A 22,608-nucleotide genomic window follows, 5' to 3' on the forward strand; every position below is an offset into this window, starting at 1 on the left:
TTATTTTTCAACAATGAAAGCTGCAAATTGATCCTTCATTTGAGTCAATCTTTTTTTTTTAATGTCCTTTTTTTCTTTTTTTCTTTTTTACAGATATGACAAAAATCTGGTGTTTGCTCAAAACTGGGGGATCAGAAAGGGAATCATAATGGGATTTTTCACAGGCTACATTTGGTGCATCATTTTCCTGTGCTATGCGCTGGCCTTCTGGTATGGCTCAAAACTTGTCCTTGAACAAGAGGAATATTCTGCTGGCACCCTTTTGCAGGCAAGTGTTTTCTAAAGCTTTTCCTTGACTTTGAACACAGTCATTCAGATATGAGGAGAGTCAGCAACACCCAGCAGCCCTTCACTTTCTGCCTAACTTCTGGGGTAGTAGACTCTGGAGTCATTATTTTATAAACAGAATATATATTTTTTTTAAAAAATGGTTGACCTCTGTAGATATCACTGAGGTAGCCATTTGTTGGAACCCAGAAATTACAAGAAGAAAACCCATCCATGAAGGGTTTCCCCATTTCTTTCCTCCTGCCACAGTGTCCAGTGTTTCCAAAAAGGATTGGTGACAAGCCAAAATGAAGTGAAATTTGCAGAGCATAAATATTGCAGAACCTTTCTGCTGATACCCGGTGTGGGTTGGATCTAAGCCCTGAAAAGACCAAGTCAGTTTCACTCTTTAGAAGGTGGTTCCGGTAGGGATGAGTTCCTGCAGCAAAACGTTACAGCGCAACCTGCTACTGTTGGCGGACTCTTTCCAGGAGCTTCCATTTGAATGCTATGCAAATCACTGAAAGGCGCTGCTTCCATTGGGGACACAAATGAGCCAACTCTTTTCCAGCTTTAAAAGCAGCTGTGCCTTTTGTAAAGTCCATGCAGCTGCCACAGAAATGATTCCCAGATGCTCTCGTGCAGAACCAGTTGACTTCAAGCAAACACTTTGCCCAGCCCTGCTCAATTCCATATCCTTTTCACATATGTTCTTCCCATCCCTGCTGTCCAGTAGCCTTGCATGCTTGCTTAAGCCTGTCGACTGTAAATACAGCTGATTTTTGGAGTTGAGGAGCTATTTCTTTCTTTTCTGAAGATGAGCTTGAATTTCTATAAGCCTTGCAATTCAAGCTGGTTCGTGTTGTGTCGTGGTACTACCACAAGACCCAGTAATTAGCTTATTATAACAACAGAATAACAGAGTTGGATGGGACCTTAGAGGTCTTCTAGTCCAAATCCCCTGTTCAAGCAGGAGATCCTATACCAGGGGCGTCAAACTCGTGGCCCGCAGGCCGGATGCATCACGCACTGGCCAAGCTATTTTATTGAAGGGGGAAAAAGTCACAATATGTCATGTTACAACAGGTTTGACGCCCTTGCCCTATACCATTTCAAACAGGTGGTTGTCCAATCTCTTCTTAAAAACCTCAAGTGCACCCACAACTTCTGGAGGCAAGTTAGTCCAGGGATTAATTACTCCATCAGGGAATGTTTCCTTTTTTTCTAGATCAGGGATGTCAAACTCGATTTCGTTGAGAGCCGCATCAAGGTTGTGTTTGACCTCGGGGGGCCAGGGTGGGCATGGCCAGCTTGGAGTCACTGGACCGCAACGGCCTCCTGAAAACCTCCGCCAGTAAAAATGGAGCTGTGCACTCATGAGCTCCATTTTTGGCCGCGACAGCCTGCAACCCTCTACCAGCAAAAAGCTTGGGGGGGCACGCCCAATCCCTGACCTCCATTTTCACTGGCAGAGGCACCGCAGGCCAGTCCTTCACAGTTTCCAGGGTGGCCCCACGGGCCAGATCTAAGCACCCCGCTTGCGGGATCCGGCCTGCGGGCCTTGAGTTTGACACCCCTGTTCTAGATTAAGACATAGAGTAATACAATTAATACTCTCTTAATACATACCAGGTATTTTCTAGACCTCTAAAATTTGCTTTGAATTAAGGGACCAGTCCCAGACTTGAAAACTGAAATAGCTTCCTTAGGTTGGGAGGTAAAAGAATCGTTCTATCCCTTTAATACTATTCCTAGTCTTGCCTTCTGGTAAAGAGGAAGATGTTATTTCTCAAAAGAACAAAATATTTTATCTGCCTTCCAGAAATACTGTTTTGGGGCATCTATAGCTACTGATTGTAATTTAGTATTGCCAGAAACTAATTTTTCCCCTCTTTATCCTTCTCAGGTTTTTCTCGGCGTCCTAGTAGGTGCCTTAAATCTTGGTCAAGCAGCCCCTTGCTTGGAAGCCTTTGCAACAGGTCGAGGGGCTGCCACAAATATATTTGAGACAATAGAGGAAGTAAGTAACCCACTGATTGCTTGGGGGGGCGGGGAAATAGATGAGAGTTTCAAGGAATGTAAAGTTAGCTTCTGCCAAGAATGCAAATGAGAAATATTATTGTGATTAAAAGAAATTGATTGCAGGTTAAAGCAAACCAGTAATCCTGCCTTGATATTTACAAAGAGTGCATTCATCCAAGTGACATTCCTAAGTGATTTTCTTATGAATATTCATCTTCTCACTGAGCCCCACTCTGTCTGTCAAAGAGGGCTATGCTTTATAAGGAACCTGATCGTCAAGAAAGGCAGTGAGACAAATTGCAAATTAAGTGGTTTCAGGAACTAAGTCATTCTGGTGCCTTAGGCGTGCAATTGTAAGAAAGAAAAGGAGGCCAGAAGCTCCGAGAATGAAATGAATATGTATAGCACTGCCAATGCTTCAGAATTTTGCAAAGGAAAAAAAAAACCCACTCAATAATTCTAAGCTATGGCTGTAGAAGCCAATTATATTCTTTCTATTAGTTTTATTCCTTGCTTTCCCAAAAATAAGCGGAATGCATATAAATGGACAACTCTATATATACACTGAACAAAGCCAGTGTGGATGTGTGGTTAAGGCATTAGGCTAGAAGTCAGGAGACCATGAGTTCAAGTCATGCCCGAAAGCACAAAGCCAGCTGGGTGACTTTTGGGCCGCTCATTCTTGCTCAGCTCTAGGAAAAAAGCCAATTAATTTCCAGAAAAATCCTGCAGATTAGACTAGGCAGTTACAAGGAATCAGAAACTGACTTGAAGGCATCAAAAGAAAACAAACAATATAAAACACATACTGAGTTGTTGGTTTAAGGAAGTCTTTTCTGCATTGGAGCACCAAATCCAAATTCTAGTCTACCTTAAGCCATGGAAACTCCCTGTTGACTTTGGGCCAGTCACCTACTCTCAGCTCAGCCTATCTCACAGAGTCACTGTGGGTGAAAATAGGAGGAGCGAGTCCTGTGTGTGCCACCTTCTGTTCCTGAAGAAAAGGTGGGATATAAACTAGCAAGCCAATCACTTGTTTGATCTAAATGTTCTGGTGCCATAAATGGATGGTGTAAATCAGTGTTTCCCAAACTTGACCGCTTGAAGATGTGTGGACTTCAACTCCCATAATTCCTCAGCCAGCCAGGGTGAGGCTAAGGGGCCTGGATGTTACATTTAGGGTTTCAAGAGTTTGACACATTCCTTAACTAGGAACTAGGTCAGGGGTGGGATTCAAATTTTTTTAACAACCGGTTCTGTGGGCGTGGCTAGGTGGGCGTGGCCATGTTACTGGGTGGACATGGCTTCTTTTCTTTTTTTTTTTTGCAGAAAACTGCCCCCCCCCCATTTTTTTGCCACCTGAACCTCAGACAAGCCTCCTTGGGGGTGTTTTTGCTCCCAGAAGTCTTCCCTGGGGCCCAGGAAGGCAAAAGCGGAGCATAGGGAGGGCGCGCAGCACCCCACCCCCCACATGCCCCTTTTTGCTTCCTGGGCCTCGGGGAAGCCTCCTGGGTGAAGCAGTAAGACAGCGAGGGGGATTCCACCACAGCTGATCATCGGAACAGCTGATCCTCAGGAGGGGGAAAAAAAAGAAATACCTTCAGTGACTGGGCGGGGAGAACACAGATGTTGGGCATGCATGCAATGTTGTGCATGTGCGGTAAGGACTGACTGGGTGGGGAGGGATGGAATGGGCGGAGAGGGGGCAGGACCAGCCAGGAGCACGATTCGCCAGTTCTCCGAACTGCGCAGAATCATAACAACCGGTTCTATAGAACTGGTGCTGAACTGGTAGAATCCCACCCCTGAACTAGGTGGTCTATCAAAACATTCATGGAAATGTTAAGTAATGTTAAACAAGTTGGGAGTGGAAATCAATAAGAGATAGAATAATCAGAAGAGCATTCTGAAAGTCTCTCTGTTCAAGGCCTGAGAGCCAGCAAGGGAGTAAAGATAAATCCTTCAGACAGGGATGTGAAACTAGCTACTGAAAGAAAGCTTCTTGAGAAAAAAAAAAAACAAATTGAGTGATCTGATTAATTCTACCCCAGAAACCTAGAATTGACTGTATGTCAGAAGATGGCTACAAACTGGACAAAGTCCGGGGTGAAATTGAATTCCATAACGTAACCTTCCATTATCCATCCAGGCCCGATGTTAAGGTAAGAACTCAAAAGGTTCTATTCTGCGGCATTGCCATAATTTCCAGATTTATTCTGGGAACCTAGCTAGGCCTTTTCAAATACAGTGCCATTTTCTTTCTTTCTTGTTTAAATCTAGATTTTAGATGAACTCAGCATGGTTATCAAGCCAGGTGAAACCACAGCCTTTGTTGGTCCAAGCGGCGCAGGGAAAAGTACCACAATTCAGCTGATCCAGCGCTTCTATGACCCTACCGAAGGCATGGTGAGGCTTTGACCTAACTCTTGTCATCTTTCTTTCATTGGGAAAATCCTGAAGCCCGATCCATTCTTGCTGCATATTTATCTTTGCAATTTACTATGAAGCCACACTCTTAGCCTCCTCTTATCAACTGGTCTTTGGACTCAAAGAGCAAAATAGCATTTATTGGTTTACCAAACTCAGATGCCATCTGCCTCATATAATGATGCTAGCCAGCTCATACTAATCAATACATACAGAGATAGAAACAGAACCATTTTTTCCACCAGTTGTCAGACCAAACAGTCTCCCAGCTCAACCTCCATCCTAGTCCAATGCTTGGAGGAAGAGTCATCTCTTCATGGCCTTCTGAGTGCTAAAAAGGTAGGGAATCCTTGAATCTCAAAGAGGAGGCTGTTCCAAATAACAGGGACAGCTACTGAGAAGATATGCATTTGAGGTCCTATCAGATGACAACATTTAAAAGACTGGAGCATAGACACTGTACCAAATCTCGTAGATGGGCAAATCACCTCAGGGACTTGAAACATGTCAAGGAGGAATGAGGCCACATTCATATTTATATGAGAGATGCCTGGGTTTCAGAACTGGAAATGGAAAACTTTAATACATGTATAGAATACATTCTGTGAATAGGATATTTGATACAATGGGAACTGTATCTTGACAGGTAGTTCTGTCAGGGCTCAGATCAGTTAAATTTCATATTTTGTGGTAAGCTTCATGAATCTCATTAATTTGCTTAACTCTGATTTTGTTGAGGAAGTTAGCTGGGTACATATTTCATTAGGATAAAAATGAAGAAAAATCCATTATGAGCTGGTCCAGGATGTGGCACAATCCACCTGTGTAAAAATATTTTAAAATTCTTTTCATAGTCTTTTAATATCCAATCCACTTTAGGTAAATGAAATTATTAAGTAATGTTATCTCACAGGCTGCATCTGAATTAAAATATCCAAGAAAAGAACATTAATCTCTGAAAAATTCAGAATTGGTTGGCACAGCCGCCCTAAATAAAGGTACCAGCTATTGTATCATTGCTCATTTCATTCATTGCTGACCAACTCTCACATATATTAGTAAGAAATTAAATAGATACTTTTTGTATTAAAGACAACTTCTGGGGTTCTTCCAGGGGACATCTGCAGAGGTATATCCATACAATGATCAGAATTCAAAGAATTGGGAAGCTAAAGCTATGTATCCAGAAAGACCTTACAGTATATTTGTCAACTCATAAAATATTTCTATGGTCTTTTTAGAGTTGCCAACAGAAAGAGTGGGGGGAGCAGTGCGGCAGCTTGCAAACTAAAAGTGCATTCAATAAATAGTTTTCAAAGATAGTAACTAGATGACTGAAGTTTCTCCCGTGCAAAATTCTAACTGGAGAGCATGATTGATGACTCTTGGCTATGGATGTGTCCCAGTGGAGAATATGAGTTACGATAACACCCAGGGGGTGGGGGAAAACCAGGGTCAAGGCTGACAATGAATTATATGTCTCAGAGTCGGCTACACCCAGACAGTGCCGAACATTTTAACTCCCAATAAATCCTTTTGAACTTTTGGAAGTTTGGCTCAAGACTCATGATTTATGTGGGGGTAACTGCCGGAATCTTGACAATATTACTCTTCCTTCCTTCCTCCTTCCTGCAAGGGATGTGCAGATGCTATAGAGCAAATGTTGTTTGAAACGAAGACCATATGTGGTTTGAGATGAAAGGAAAATTGTGGAAAACTAATAATCTAAGCTAAGCCTCAATCGCTGTGCTTTCAGGCATTGTATGTAGGAATTAGACACAAAACTGGAAGCAGTGCAGTACAGTGTTGCTATTTTAAGAAGCAGCTTCCATTAAGAGAGGAAGATGTTGACGTGAAGGTACAGGTGACCATAGTCTTTATCTACAAACTGTTGTTGTGCAGGTTACTCTAGATGGACATGACATTCGTTCCCTTAACATTCAGTGGCTGCGCTCTTTGATGGGGGTGGTGGAACAAGAACCTGTCCTGTTTGCCACCACTATAGCAGAAAACATTTGCTACGGTCGGGAAGATGCCACTATGGAAGACATCATCAGAGCGGCCAAAGAAGCCAATGCCTACAACTTTATCATGGATCTGCCTCTGGTAAAAGGAACTTCATCTTATCCCTTCTCAATCCTCTGCCAAGACTGTCTCTTACACCACATCTGCGTAGTTTGAGATCACTAAATCAGGGGTTGGCAACATGTTGTCCTCTACGCCAAAGGTGCTTTTTTTTTTTCAAGGGGCAACTGGACTTTCTGGTTTCTCTTTGAAGACATTTCGCTTCTCATCCAAGAAGCTTCTTCAGTTCTGACTGGATTCAGAGCTTCAGGATGGAGCTTCACCATCCAGTCAGAAAGAAGAAGCTTCTTGAATGAGAAGCAAAACGTCCTCAAAAAGAAACCAGAAAATCCAGTTGCCTTTTGAAAAAGCACCTCTGGGACAACCATGACCTGGAGAACTGAGAATCTCCATAGACATGTTGTTCTGTAGTGTCAAAGTAACCATGACGCTCAATATTACTTTGGTTAAATGATCCCTTGTAAGAAATGGCCAGCATCTCAAGACCTTCTTAACTCTTATGAACTCTCACGTACAATCTCATGTAAGTTCAGGTGAGAGGGGATAAGCTTTTAGCATCCTCTATTGCTAGATTTTTTACTAAGGGTTTCCGAGGGTGGAAGCCATATAATATCATGCCAGGCTGAAATGATTGTTGGGCCCTGTATTAATTTAAGACAAAAACTCACCACTCTGCAGGACTTTTATTGCTTTCTTAGCTGTTGCTGGGAAACTTAAAAGTTGTTGCTAGGCAATTAAAAAGAGAAAATTAGGGAGGGTGGTGGATTGCCATACAGGTAGTCCTCAATTTACAACCATTTGTGTAGTGACTGTTCAGAGTAACAATAGCACTGAAAAGAAATGATTTGTGGCCCGGTCCTTACACTTATGGACCATCCCAGTGTGTTCAGGGTCACGTGATCAGAATTTGGGAATTTGGCAACCAACATCTACTCGCATTTTTACATGCTTTCGAACTGCAAGGTTGGCAGAAGCTGGGACCATTAACGGGAGATCACTCCGTTATGCGGCGCTAGGGATTCGAACCGCCGAACTGATGACCTTTCTGATCGACGAGCTCAGCATCTTAGCCACTGAGCCACTGCATCCCTAAGAGGCAGGGTAGGGATGAGTAAATCTCATGCTAGGTCACAGTTTTCTGCCAGGTCAAAGATTTGAAGAGCAGGATCATCTCAGCAGTGTGGAGAGTCCTTAGAACCTCTATTTTCCCATGCTGCAAGAGTTGTTACAGGATTGGCAGCCCCCTCTTGGCAGGCTAGCCTTGCTATGTTTCTCTTCTTGGGCAAAACTTACTGGACATCCTTGCTTCATGAGCCCATGAAGGGCCTTCTCACGGAAGCAATAGGTTTCTTTTTCACCATATCTTTGGCCAGAAGACCAAGGTCCCAGTTGTTCCTGGGCTGCTTCTCCATCTTACCCCACTCAACATAATATTTATGATTGACCTAAGGCAGGGCTGGCTCAGGAATTCTGGGAGTTGAAGTCCACAAGTCCTAAAGGGGCCATTGTTCCTCACCTCTGACCTAAAGGAACTGAGATGAAAGCGCTTTGTAATGGTTGGACCGAACTTAACAGTAACCTTTTGCTCTTTCCACTATTTCAGAAATTTGACACCCTTGTTGGAGAAGGTGGTGGCCAAATGAGCGGAGGCCAGAAGCAGCGAATTGCCATTGCTCGGGCTTTAGTTCGAAACCCTAAAATCCTGTTGCTTGACATGGCTACATCAGCGCTGGACAATGAAAGTGAGGCTACTGTGCAAAAGACACTTTCCAAGGTTGGTGATGTTATTTCAGTTCAGTGGGGTTAGGAATCCTTGGCTTTTCAGTTTCTTTAAGTATGACCTCTTTTACAAACAGAGGTAATTCTCTTCACTGGTTTTAAACAACAGCTCTGGGATATAACATTACGATTAACATGGTAAAATGGTTGGAGTCTCAGATGAGCAATAGGAATTTCTTTTTGACTTTTCCATCCGCCACTTAGGCAGAGGTTGGCTGATTTAATACAGTGCATGAAGCATGTGGCTTGCCTAACTTTGGCTTTGCATGCTGTATGAATACAAACACCATTGTCTTTTAATGACCCTATAATCCCTTGTGGGGTGGAGTCTAGGCAAGTGAATGGAGCTGAGTGTTTACTGGCCAGATGACCTTCCTGTCACCAATGCGGAGTTATATTCAGTAGATATGATCTCAATGTGCCCAGAGAGAGAAATATCTGCTTCTACCTAGGATCAAACTCACAGCCTCCTGATTGTGAGGCGAGAGCTCCAACTCTAGGCCACTGCACCACTGTATGAATCCAGGCATCATGTTTTGTAAATGTGGTTTACAGCTTAGTTAAGTTTGTGATGGCAACTATTCTGTTTTATTCAATTTAGATTATGGTTTAGCATAATCGATGAATTTGAGCACTCTTTTAACTGTGGTGAATGGGGAAGAGAGGCAGCTACAGTATTTAGTCTAAAGCAGGTGTCCCCAACCACCGGGCCGCGGACCGGTACCGGTCCGCGGAACAACTCCTACCGGGCCGCGGCTTGCTGGGCGCCGCCATATTTTTTCATGAAAAAGTGCTTCCGGTGAGCTTTTCCGGGTAGAAAGCTCACCGGAAGCACGTTTTCATCAAAAAAAGATGGCGGCGTCCAGCTAATGCCGGTACCGGGCCGCGGTGCCCAGCTGATGCCGGTACCGGGCCGCGGCGTCAAAAAGGTTGGGGATCACTGGTCTAAAGACTTTTAGGAACAATAACCTAAAATGAAAGTGTAGATTTGATTTAGATTTTGCACCTTCTCCAATGCACACAAGCTACTGATCGCTGCAATCTTCCTTTGAAATGAACGCAACAGCTCTTGTGAACAGAAAGACTGGTGGGCTTTTTTTTTTTGCTAAAAAAATAATGGCAGAGATGAATTTCAAAAAATTTAAACCTCACAAGCATTCCCTGTCCATCAGATGGGCGTGGCAGTTTCCAAAGAACTAGGTTTCAATAAAGAATGGGTTGCAGGACAGGCTCAAGAGATGCTGGCAAAAAGTATGTAGAGATATGAAGATCAGTTCACTTGATGGCTCTTTTTCACTCTCTGGATTACCTGGGCAAGCACTCTGGCCCACTCAGGTTTTGCTATCAGATTTTTCTCTAAAACCTCCTTCTGTTTTCATCTACAACTTTGCTTAAGATAAGAAAATTTTATGCAGTTTCCTACCATGTACACATTTGTTAACAAATTTTCTGGAAAATTGAATGCATCTCTCTTTGATTTCCTGAAGCTTCTGCAAGCATCATTTTCAAAAGAGGGCTGGTTGAAAGACAAAAGGAGGGTGTCCTTATAGGGAAGGAAGTAGTCCTTTACTTCCTCTACAGCTTTTGTATTTAAGAGTTTTTATCATTTTGAAAAAGGACAGATGAGAAATGTTTGCCTCCTTTGTCTGCTGTGGTTCAATCAAATTACTCTCTTAAGTTAGGTCCTGGAAATATTCTATTATTATTGTTTAAAATACATTTTAAAAATTGATGCACAAATGCTGAATACACAGAGTATGTTTTATGCATGCAAACAAATTCTATTTTTCAAAAAACATTCTTAGCTTGAACTACGATAAACATCAGGCAGTACTTCAAAAATGCAATCACCCAGAAACAGCTGTGTTATTAAGAAAGAGGGGTGGAATACTCCCTGCGGATTTAATTGGGGCTTCAGCAACACCGCTTATTTTATTTTTTAAAATTTGATTTATTCATCTGCACCTATCCAGATGGCTTTCTCTGTCAACAAATAGGAATGAGAGATTTTCTGACTTCATGGAAACTTAAATTCTGAAACAGATATAGATAAACAAAGAGGAACATTACGTTGGAGGGGGCGGAGCTGGCGTCGCCATGATACGGCATGCGATCTTGGAGGTCTGAGATCGCTGCCGATATCTTTGCTCCTGGACGGTCCATTTGGATCTAAACCATCCTGAAGAGACAGTGAATGTAAAGAGCGCATTCTGTCGATCCCAGGGATATCACAAAGTCCCTGGTAGATCCAGGAGAAGCTCTTTTTGCCAGCGGCTAAGAGGCAGCCATTAAAGCTGCTGAAGTTGGGACAGCTCCAAAACGAAAGAGAACGGAAGGAGAAAGTGTGCCAGTTTGGTGAGAACTTTTCTTTATTTAAAGATTTGAGAGGACACGCTAAGGGAAAGAAAGAATCTGTAAAAGTTTTTTGACAGAAGTGAATAAGCGCCGATTTTAAACAGGAATGTCAAAGTAATATTTTTTTTTTCCTTATTGCTGATGATCCTATATTTCGAAACTGGACTGGTTTTTTCCTTTTTTTAATCTACTCTTTTCTTTCCCCTTTTTGATTTTATAACATATTAAGCCAGAGACTCCCTTTTAGTCTTTTTTTTTAAAATTTCTTCCTTTTTAAACTAATTCTTATTATACTCTGCCGGAAAAGGAGGGGGAAAGTGAAAGCTAAAGAAACTTTGTAACACTGCCAACTAGAGACTTGGAAATACTCTACTTTTCCTTTGACCAGACAAAGCTGAGAAAGAATTGAGACTTTTTTTCAAGGACATTGCCTGTTTGATAAGATAGAGGGGAAGAGCATGGGAGAGTATTATTGCAGGTGCTCTTCTGGGTTTCTATCAACAGCTGAAGTCTGGTGTTGAAACCTAGGGGGGGAAATGGTGATAAGTTTTTGGAGAAGAGAGTTATAATAAGAGCCTTGGATAATTAAACAAAGTGCAGTGTGCTCTTTTTACTTTTTCTAAGTTGTGCTATCCCTCCTCACCAGCTTTATTTTATTTCATTTTATCTTTTTTTTTTTTTTTTTGCAATAGCTATTTGGATCTTTAGCTTTGTTGGAGCTTGTCTTTTTTTTCTTTTTTTTTCTTTGGAAGTCTAATCTCTATGCTTGCTTTTTATTTTAAAGGGAAAGCTTTAGTATTAATGTTTCCTTTTTAAAAAGGGAATAGCCTTTTTTTCTCCTTTCCTGGTATTTTTGTTTTTTCATCTACCTTTCTAGTTTATTTTTATGCACTCTTTTCTATTTGAGACCTCTCAATTGGATTAAGGTGTTGAAGAACCTGAAGAATTTTTCCTTTTCTTTTTTTTTTCAAGACTTTTTCTTCATCTAACCACCGATTGGATTAAGGTATACAAGAACCTGAAGATATTTTGTCCTCCCCCTTTTTTTTATCATTACTATTTGGCTTCTTTTTTCTACTATTTTTATTTCGAACTACAATTGGTTATTTCACAATTGGATTAAAGTTTAGAAGAACCTGAAGATTTTGAATTGCTTAAAATGAGTAGGAAACTAACAGCTCCTGGTTCTTCAACTTCTACTTCCTCCTCTCCACCATCTGGAGGACAACGTTCAATACAGACAATGTTAAAGCAAGAAAAAGAACAAGAAAAAGTGACTCTGCAGATGATTATGCAAGGAATTCAAAATATTCAAGCAAGATCAGAGAATATTGAAAAGAGAATAGAGAACATTGAACAAAGAACAGAGAACATTGAATAAAGAACAAGGAAAACCGATGAAAAAGTGGAGAACATTCAACAAATGATGTTGAAGTATGATGAGAGATTCCAAAAAATTGAAGAAGAAGATAAACAAAGAGACAAGAAGATTGGAGATATTGATAATAGATTAACAGTAGTTGAACAAGATAAAAGTGGTATGTTGAGATGGGAGATGGATAGATCAGAATTCTATCTTAGATTCCAAAACGTAGAGGAAGAAAAAGGACAAAACTTAGCTGAGATAATGATAGAAATACTGGCTGAACCTTTGGAAATAACTCAAGAGAAGATGATGGATGGAATAGATGAGGTTTATCGAGTTTTCACAAGATATGCAATGAGAAATAGCTTACCAAGAGAAGTTCACAGTAGATTTACAAAGAAAGCCATTAAAACGCAAATATTGCAAGTGGCAAAAGAGAAAACATTGAAATATAAAGACAAGGAGATTGTGGTCTTGAAACAAATACCCAGAAGAGTGAGAGAGATGAGAAGAGAATACCGATTCCTGACTAAAATGCTACTTAAAAAAGAGGTGAATTATAGATGGCTGATTCCAGAAGGTTTAATGTTCACATGGCAAGAACAGAGACATAGAATTGACTCAATTGAGAAAGCGGAATTATTTTATACAGAATTTTTTGGAGGGAAAGAGGAAGAGGCAGAAAAAGAAATCTCACTAATTGAATTCCAAGAGGACTCCCAAATGGCGATTGAAAAAGAAGAAGGTGCAGTAGGTGGAAAGGTGGAAGCCAAAGAACAACGTGAACCAAGATCTACGAGAGCTGCTAAACCTAACTACAAAATATAACCATGGAAGAAAGAAAAAATGATTACAATTAATATAAATGGATTTAACTCAGCCGTTAAAAGAAGGAAACCTTTCATAAATTAGAGAAATTAAAATATGATATAATTTGTCTACAAGAAGTACATATTAAAAAACAATATGAACAATTGTTGATACCGCCAAAACTAGGGAAAATATTTACTTCCTTAACACAATGTAAGAAAAGAGGAGTGGTTTTATATATTAAAGAGACCATCCCAGCAAAATTGATTTATACCGATGATGACGGAAGAATACTAATGGTGGAAATAATGGACAATAATATGAAAACACTCCTGATTGCAATCTATGCCCCGAATGACAAACAAGAAGAATTCTACAAAAAATTACATATGAAAATAATTGAACCGCACTATGCTAATATAGTTATGATGGGAGATTTTAATGGAATTGTAGACAATAAATTGGACTATACAGCACAGAAAACAATAAAGCAAAACAGAAAGACTCTCCCTAAATCTTTTTTTAAAATGGTAGATGAAATAAACTTAAAAGATACATGGAGAGAAAGAAATGCTAAAACTAAACAATACACTTTCTATTCAAATAGACACTTATCATGGTCCAGAATAGATAATATGGATGTCAACAGAATTAATAACTAATATTCAAGAAATAAATATTGAAACAAGTACTTGGGCAGATCACAATCCAATGACAATTAAATGGAAAGGACAAAAAAGAAGGTCTAGATGGACGTTAAATAATACTATTTTAAAGGAAAAAGACTTCACACAGTGGATGGAGAAAGAATTGGCTTTTTTCTTCAGAGAAAACAAAAAAGAAGATACATCAATTCAGAATGTATGGGATACAGTGAAGGCATATGTTAGAGGCTTGATAATAGACTATACAAGGAAAAGAAATACTATGAAAAGATTAGCCTCTAAGGCCTTAGAGGATGAGTATAAAAGACTTGAAAAAGAGCCACAGAAAAAGGACATCATGATAGAGGGAGAACTTACAGACTCTATCAATATAAGAAAAGGAACAAGACAAGGATGCCCACTATCACCTTTGTTGTTTGTGTTAACTTTGGAAGTGCTAAACAGAAATATTAGAGATGAAAAGAATATAAAAGGAATGAAAATCAAAAAGGAAGAATTTAAGCTGCAAGCATTTGCAGATGATCTGGTTTTCATCTTAGAAGACCCTCTAGAAACAGCACCAAAATTGATAGAAAAGATAGAGACATATGTAAAGGTGGCTGGTTTGAAAATAAATAAAGATAAGACAAAGATCTTGACAAAGAATATGCTATTAAGACAAAAGGAAGAACTGGCAGACCTATTGAAAATTCAGGTCACGAATAAGATCAAGCACTTGGGGATATATTTGACAGCAAGATGTGGTACACTAAAAGAGAATAATTATATCAAACTTAAACAGCAGATAGCGCTAGATTTGGCGAAATGGGAAAATTTACAACTGTCGCTAATAGGGAGAATTTCAACAATCAAGATGAATATATTACCCAGAATTTTATATTTGTTTCAAACAATTCCAATTAGGCTTGGAAAAGATTACTTTGAAGATTTAAATAAAATTGTGTTGAAATATATATGGCAAGGTAAGAAAGCGAGAATAAAGTTAAAACTTTTGCAAGATGCTAGAATTAGAGGAGGATTTGGTTTGCCTAATTGGGAGTTGTATTATCAAGCTACAAATCTGATGTGGGTTAAGGAATGGATAACACTAAGAAATACTAGATTGTTGACATTAGAAGGACATGATTTGTTGTTGGGGTGGCATGCTTTTTATGGTATAAAGGAACTAAAACACAGGGGTATTTTAGAAGACATTATATACGGGAGTCTCTGTGGTTAAACTGGGAGAAGATTAAAATACAATGTTATTTGAAAATTCCAGTCTGGCTATTGACTATTGAAGCATTTTCTTATCCTATAATATACAAAAAGGAACAAACAGTTAGATATGGTGAAATATTGAATGAAAAGGGTGAACTCAAATCTATACAAAAACTAGAGGAGCAAGTTATCAAGATGAATTGGTTTTCATATGCGCAAATACATTCAAGGTATGATAAAGATTCTAAAATGGAAGGTTTCTATGATAAATTGACTGATTTAGATAAGATTTTGACAGGTACTGATGAAAAGGTGATTAAAAAATTGTATTGATATTTATTAGAAATTAAATTAGAAGAACAAGTTAAAGAAACTATGATTGCTTGGGGGAAGAAGAAGACTAACATCCACATGTGGTTGGAAAAAATGACAAAAAAACATGTAGACTTGAAACTAGAGATATTTTTATTGGGAATTTTACCTGAAATATATAGTAAAGACTTGAAATATTTGATTGTAAATGTATTAACAGCGGCTAGGATTGTATTTGCCAAAAACTGGAAAAATGAGAAAACATCATCACAGGAGGAAATCATTAAGAAAATATTGGAATGTGCTGAAATGAGTAGATTGACATTTGAAATTAGAGAACAAGAGGATAAACAATTTTATAAAATTTGGGATCTATTCTATCAATGGTTAGACAATAAAATACAGTAATGAATTATGTAGACTTTTAGAAAATAATAAATATATAAAGATGTACTTCTTTCTTATTATATCTACAAAATGATTTTAGGATAGATTTGGGATGATAATATGAACTGTTATAAAACAAACTAATTATGATTATCTTGTAAAACATGAATGAATAAAAGTATAGTCAAATGATTTATTAATAATGATACTAAGGTATTTAATTTTTGATTGAAAATACGAGATTATATGCAATGTAATTGTAATTGAAGACTACGAAATGGAAGCACAAAACAATTTGTAAACCAACCGGCACACTGTATGTATACATATGGAAGACGGCTTGATGTTTTTATGTTTTGTTTGTTTATGTTTGTTTTTAAAAAGCAATAAAAACTTAAATAAAAAAGAGGAACATTACGTTGAAATTAGCAAGGGAAGACTATGTGATTGCTTTATCTTCTTACAACGAAGATGTAGAGGAAGATTTGGCAATAACCGCTTCTGTAGCCTCCAACCTCCAAAGATTGTACTGTCAAAGTCATTTTATTTTTTTTTGCAGTGTCATCTTCCTTCCTAGGCTAAAATATGTGCGGTGTCACCACCATGGCTTCTTCAGATCACAGAGACTTTAAATGATATGAAAAACTGTGCCCCAGCAACCAAGGAAGGTACCCACCTTAGCACCGAATATTACAAGGTTCCTCAACATAGTATATGTGGGGATGAATGTCCTTGTTCACACCTTTCTTGGAATTCTTGGAGATTTGAACACTAGCTATTATATTCTAGCTATTGTAACTATCTTCTGGTTGAGCACGGGTGCCACATGGTTGTGATGGCAAATGTCATCTGGTACATTAGCTATTGTATTCTGCACAAATTGAAGCTTCTGGATAGTACCGCATCTTGGATTTGCTCTTTCAGGGGAAATGCCTCCCATCCCACTGCTGGAGAATGACGGTCATAGCCATAAAAACAAACAAACAATTTCCATCAATGCTAGGACTTTGGTTCAGAAAATAACACAGTTCAAGCATTCAGGCCACACAGGTTTATTAAGGATATTTTGCTTTTATTACCAGTTCTTGAGTTCCATGGCGCATCAGTTCCCATGTCACTTTAAGGAATCTTTTGACATTTGTATAGAGCATCCATACTTGTAGAGAGAGATCAGTCAATTAAGGTTCATTCCATCCTCTGGGATGACAGAAGTACAGACTGAACTTTCATGAACGGTGGTGCCTCCAAAAATCTTTCTTTTCTTGCCGTAGGCTCGTTTTGGGCGCACTGCAATTTCCATAGCTCATCGCTTATCCACAGTGAAATCTGCTGACATCATCATTGGGTTTGAACATGGAAGAGCTGTGGAAAGAGGGAAACATGAAGAGCTGATAGAACGGAAAGGAGTGTACTTCACGCTGGTAACGTTGCAAAGCCAAGGCGACAAGGCACTCATGGAAACATCAATGCAAAGCAAGTACCTGATTTTGTATCTTTAATGTGCCTAACTCAAATCATTAACTTCCTGTTAATGAAGCTTGAGTTTTATTTTATTTTATTTTATTTTGGTTCCACAGAGAATTAGACTTCACATATTTCATAACCAAGGAAGCTGTCCACTTTAGGATCAAACGATTTCTTCTTGTACTGTATTAAACATAGCTCAGATGTTATTTACTCTGGTATTAACTCTCTTAAGGGACCTTAAAAACCTCCCGTTTCTTTTAATTGAAGGTATCTAGGGCTGAAACTTGAGCTGTGAGCATGTATGTAACACAGGCCCTGTAAAGAATTGATGGAGTGGTTAGTGGAAACATACAGATACCTTCAGCCAGAATTTTCTGCATATATCCAGTAACCAAATCCACTTGCGATGCAACAGTTCTTCTAAATCATTTTTTTTGTCTTCACCTAATGTTCTGAAAAGCACTTCCCTTCCCAATAGCAATAGCATTTAGACTTATATATTGCTTCATAGTGTCTTAGAGCTCTCTCTAAGTGGTTTACAGAGTCAGCCTATTGCCCCCAACAATCTGAGTCCTCATTTTAGCGCCCTTGGAAGGATGGAAGGCTGAGTCAACCTTGAGCCTGGTCAGGATGGAACTCCTGATAGTGAGCTGAATTAGCCTGCAATATTCATTCTAACCACAGCTGCCTTTTTCCAATGATAACCCATCTCCAACTATTTACATTTATAGTGCAGGAACTGATTGGTACAGAAGCTCACGACGAGGCAGACTTTCTGCTCCTAACAACTACCTGTTTATTAACGTCACTAGCAGCACCTTAGCACCACCTGTTCAGGGTTCTTCCTTGTGTATTGAAATCTATTATCAAATATCTCACTGGAAATAGGCTTTATTTTAACAATATCAAAGAAAACAGGCAAACTTTGTGCTGGGCTGTTCCATTTGAGAATGAGGGAAGAAATGTTTTCTCCATATAAAACATGGAGTGGTATAACTGTGATGACCCGTAGTCTCTCAAAATAACCCAAAACCCAAAACATATATTAAAGCCCGGTAAAGCCTTCAACTTAACTTCACTGTTTTATTAGGCACAATTTAAAGTCACAAAAGTAAATAATGAGGCAAACAGAAATCCAAAACAAACCACATTGATGAGAGTTCCGAAGCAAGCCAAGATAACTAATTATAAACTCCAGGAAAATAACCAAGAAAAGTCCATGGGAAGAACGCCAGCAAAGATAAGCCTCTTTCAAGGTAAACATTAATTGACTCCAGCAATTCTAACTATGTAGTTGCAAACTTATATACATAGCTCCCACCTGCAAGCCACGAGGAGAATCATGGTAATCTCCTCTTGAGTAGACCTCGCTTTTCCCTGATCCTCTCCTCCCTGCGTGACCTAGGATGGATAGGGGATGGGCCTGGATCCTCCTCTGACTGCTCAGCCGGCCTCTGCCCTTCCCCAGCCTCCTCCACCACCTCTGGAGCCACACTCCCACTCCCTGTTGGCTGCTCCTCCTCTTCCTCAGACTCAGACTCCACCAGGGGCATAACACTATTCCCCCCCCGGGACCAGGTGGACGAGGACGTTGAGGAAACCGAGCGTAAAAGTCCTGGACCAAACGAGGAGCATGAACATCAGTGGCATCGATCCAGGAGAAGTCCTCTGGTCCATAACCTCTCCATGCCACCAAATACTGAAATCGGCCCCGCAACTGGCGTGAATCTCGGATGCTATCCACTTTGTACTCCTCCTCTTGCAGAAGGGCTACTGGGGCCGGCTGTGATAGAGCCGGTCTATGCGGACTGTTGGGAGAGGCAGGGACTAACAGGGAACGATGAAAAACAGGATGGATACGCATGGTCCTTGACAGGGAAAGATGATAAGCCACAGGATTGATCACCGCCTCGAACGGAAAAGGTCCCAAGTAATGGTGATCGAATTTTTTTGATGGTCGTGTCGTTGGTAAATATTGAGTAGAGAGCCAAACCCGATCGCTGACCGATAAAGGTGGAACATTGCGACGATGTCAGTCTGCAAACCATTTATAGTCTTCCTTGGCTCTCTCTTGTTGATCGCGGACCATGTGGTACACGGCTTTTAACTCCTGCAAAAACATATCCACTGCCGGAACTGGGGAATCAGACGGGGCTAAAGGGAAAAGTCATGGATGAAACCCATAGCTAGCAAAGAAAAGGGACACACGGGTGGATGCATGTTGAGCATTGTTATAAGCGAATTTTTCCACCAGCAGCACTTCCACCCAATTGTCTTGTTGAGTATTGCTGAAACAGCAGAGGTACTGCTCCAAAATAGCATTCACTCTCTCTGTCCCCCCATCAGTTTCGGGGTGATGAGCAGATGACGCCTGAACCTTCAGTTTCGCGAGTAGGGTCTGCCAGAAGTGTGCCGTAAATTGTACCCCCCGATCCGATACCATGTGGTCTGGTAACCCATGCAACTGGAAAACATGGGAGATAAACAATTGAGCCATTATCTTGGCCGATGGAAGACCCGCACGCAGAATAAAGTGGGCCATAGTCAACATATCCACCACCACCAAAATGGTTGTGGCACCATTCGATGGTGGTAACTCAACGATGAAATCCAATGAAACTGCCCCCCACGGTCGTTCTGGCATGGGCAAGGGCTGCAAGAGACCAGGGGGCGCACCAGGAGCATACTTAGCTTGGCGACAGATCCCATAGGACACCATATATCCCAACACATCATGTTTAAGTCTCGGCCACCAAAATGTCTAGAGATGAGGTGCAGTGTTTTGAACACCCCAAAGTGTCCTGCCGCCGGACTATCATGACATTGACATAGGATAAGGCCATGAAGAGGACCTCCAGGCACATAAATGTGATCACGGAACTGCAACAGGTCCCCAATATAAGTCCAAGGAGTCTCCCATTCTCATCCAATTCTCGACGTCGAGCTGCCACAAATGGGTCCTGCCGCTGCGCCTCCTGAATCCTCACTCGAAGGTCGACAGGTTCCTCAGTGTCCGCAAGCTGATCCAACGGACTCACCGTCCGGGGCAAGATTTTATCCTCCCTTTGGGTATACTTGGGCTTCTGAGATAGGGTGTTGGCGCATTGATTCCCTTCACTTGGAACATAGGTCACCCGAAAATCGAATTGAGCAAAGAATAAGGACCATCTCACCTGACACTGGTTCAATGTCCGAGCTGTACGTAGGTGTTCCAAATTGCGATGATCTGTCTGAACCTCGATTTGGTGACGAGCCCCCTCCAGGTGGTACCGCCATGTCTCAAAAGCGACCTTAACCACCAATAGCTCCTTGACCCAAATTGTATAGTTGCGCTCTGAAGCTGACAACTTCCGGGAACAATAAGCGCACAGGAACAAGGTGCCTGCGGGAGCATAGGCCTGGAGGAGCACCGCACCAACAGCCACATCGGAAGCATCTGTTTCCACCACAAATGGCTGGCCTGGATCAGGGTATTTGAGGATAGGCTCAGAAGTGAAGGCGACTTTCAACACCTCGAAAGCTGCCTGTTCCTCACCACCCCAATGGAACTTCTCCCCCTTCTTGAGCAGATTAGAAAGGGGAGCAGTCAATGCAGCAAAGCGGGGAATAAATGTGTGGTAGTAGTTCGCAAACCCCAACAGTCGTTGCACATCCTTAACCCGCTGTAGAGGTTCCCACTCCTGCAATGATTGTATTTTTTCCAGGCCCATTTCCACCCCAGCAGGTGAAATACGATGTCCCAAGAAGTCAATCGTGATTTGTGCAAACTGACACTTCTCATGTTTAGCAAACAGGTGGTTATCACGCAAACGTTGCAACACCAGCCGCACATGCTGCCAATGTTCCTGCAGGGAGTCTGAGTAAATCAAAATGTCATCTAAATAAATGACCATGAATTGATCCAACAAATCACGGAAAACATCGTGCATGAAATGCATGAACACAGCTGGGGCATTGGTCAATCCAAAAGGCATCACAGTATACTCAAAATGCCTGTACCTCATCCGGAAAGCTGTTTTGCACTCGTCCCCTGCACGAATGCGAACCAGATTGTAGGCCCCACGCAAGTCCAACTTCATAAAGATCTTAGCTTGACGAAGCCGCTCAATCAGTTCAGGGATGAGGGGAAGCGGGTACCGATTCCTCACTGTGATTGCATTCAACTTGCGGTAATCACAACACAAACGTAGCTCCCCCGATTTCTTTTTCAAAAAAAAGCACTGGTGCAGCCAATGGGGAGGTAGAAGGCCATATAAACCCTTTCCTTAGGTTCTTGTCAATAAAATCCCACAACAGGGCCAACTCCGGTTCCGACAGGAAATATATCCGACCCACTGGCAATTTTGCATCGGGCAACAAGTTGATTGGACAGTCATGCGCCCGATGTGGAGGCAACTGATCCGCCTCCTTCTCCCCAAACACATCAGCAAAGTCCACCAACTCCGCAGGTAGATCCAGGTCCACGGGCATAGCTACACTCTCTGCACAGGAGCGCAAGCAATGGTTGGCACACTTCCTATCAAGGAACTGCACAGCTCCAGATGACCAGACAATCTGTGGATCGTGGGCCTATAACCACTCCAAACCCAGCACCACCGGAAAATGAGGCACTGCTGCAACGTAAAACACGGTTTCCTCCACATGCTGCCCAATACACACGTAAAGGGGTTTGGTTGCAGCAACCAGAGGTCCCAAACGAAGGGGCCGACCATCAATCGTCTCCACCATGACTGGTGGGGACACCTGTTGCTGAGGAATGAACCACTGCTTGACAAAATGAGCATCCATGAAATTGGCTGTGGCCCCTGAGTCGACCAAAGCTGGGATTTCCACCGCTCCCACACCAGGTACAAACACATTTGTTGGCAGCACAAGATGCTTCATCAATAGCGACTGTGGTGGAGATGTTGAAGATTCAAAGGTGGCAAGGGTGGCAAGGTTGGTGAAGATGGTGGGCCTATGGACTTTACACCCCAACCTGCAGACCCCTGTAGGCCGAGTGATGCTCATTTCCTGCCACCTCAGGTGTCGCTGCTGTGGATGTCTTAACAGGACACTTGGCCACAATATGGCCTCAATTGCCACAATAGAGGCATAAACCATCACAACGACGTCCATTCTTTTCTACTTGAGTCAGGCGAGGGCAGCCAGCCCCCAGCTGCATGGGCTCCTCCAAAGGACGGCATCTCGGTTCCACCAAGGGTGCCATCTTGCTGGAAACAGATACGGTCTCTGTCCGTTGTCGCACCCGTCACTGCTGGAGTCTAGCATCGATACGAAGACACAAATGCATGATCTCCTGAAGGGGGCGAGGGCATTCAGTGTGCGCCAAGTCATCCAGAAGCTCCGACAACAAACCCTCCTGGAACTGGTCTAATAGTGCTGCCTCATTCCATTGTACATCCTGAGCAACTACCCAAAAACTAGCAATATAATCCATGAGTGAGGCACGCCCCTGCTTCAGCT

General features: G+C 41.4%; 1 protein-coding gene across 1 annotated transcript in view; it reads left to right on the plus strand.

The window, feature by feature from the left end:
* ABCB11 (ATP binding cassette subfamily B member 11) overlaps window positions 1-22,608 on the plus strand; it is a 105,141-nt gene that overhangs the window by 37,463 nt on the left and 45,070 nt on the right. The window contains exons 11-17 of the mRNA XM_087949788.1: window positions 94-268; window positions 2,174-2,287; window positions 4,341-4,451; window positions 4,570-4,695; window positions 6,619-6,822; window positions 8,405-8,575; window positions 16,947-17,148. Of these exons, the coding sequence (XP_087805914.1) occupies window positions 94-268; window positions 2,174-2,287; window positions 4,341-4,451; window positions 4,570-4,695; window positions 6,619-6,822; window positions 8,405-8,575; window positions 16,947-17,148 (1,103 nt within the window). The remainder of the gene's footprint in view (window positions 1-93; window positions 269-2,173; window positions 2,288-4,340; window positions 4,452-4,569; window positions 4,696-6,618; window positions 6,823-8,404; window positions 8,576-16,946; window positions 17,149-22,608) is intronic.

This window comes from Notechis scutatus, chromosome 1 (assembly GCF_049901735.1).
Source record: "Notechis scutatus isolate UNSWTSFEM ecotype Mainland chromosome 1, rNotScu1.2, whole genome shotgun sequence".
Classification (NCBI taxonomy): Eukaryota; Metazoa; Chordata; class Lepidosauria; order Squamata; family Elapidae; genus Notechis; species Notechis scutatus.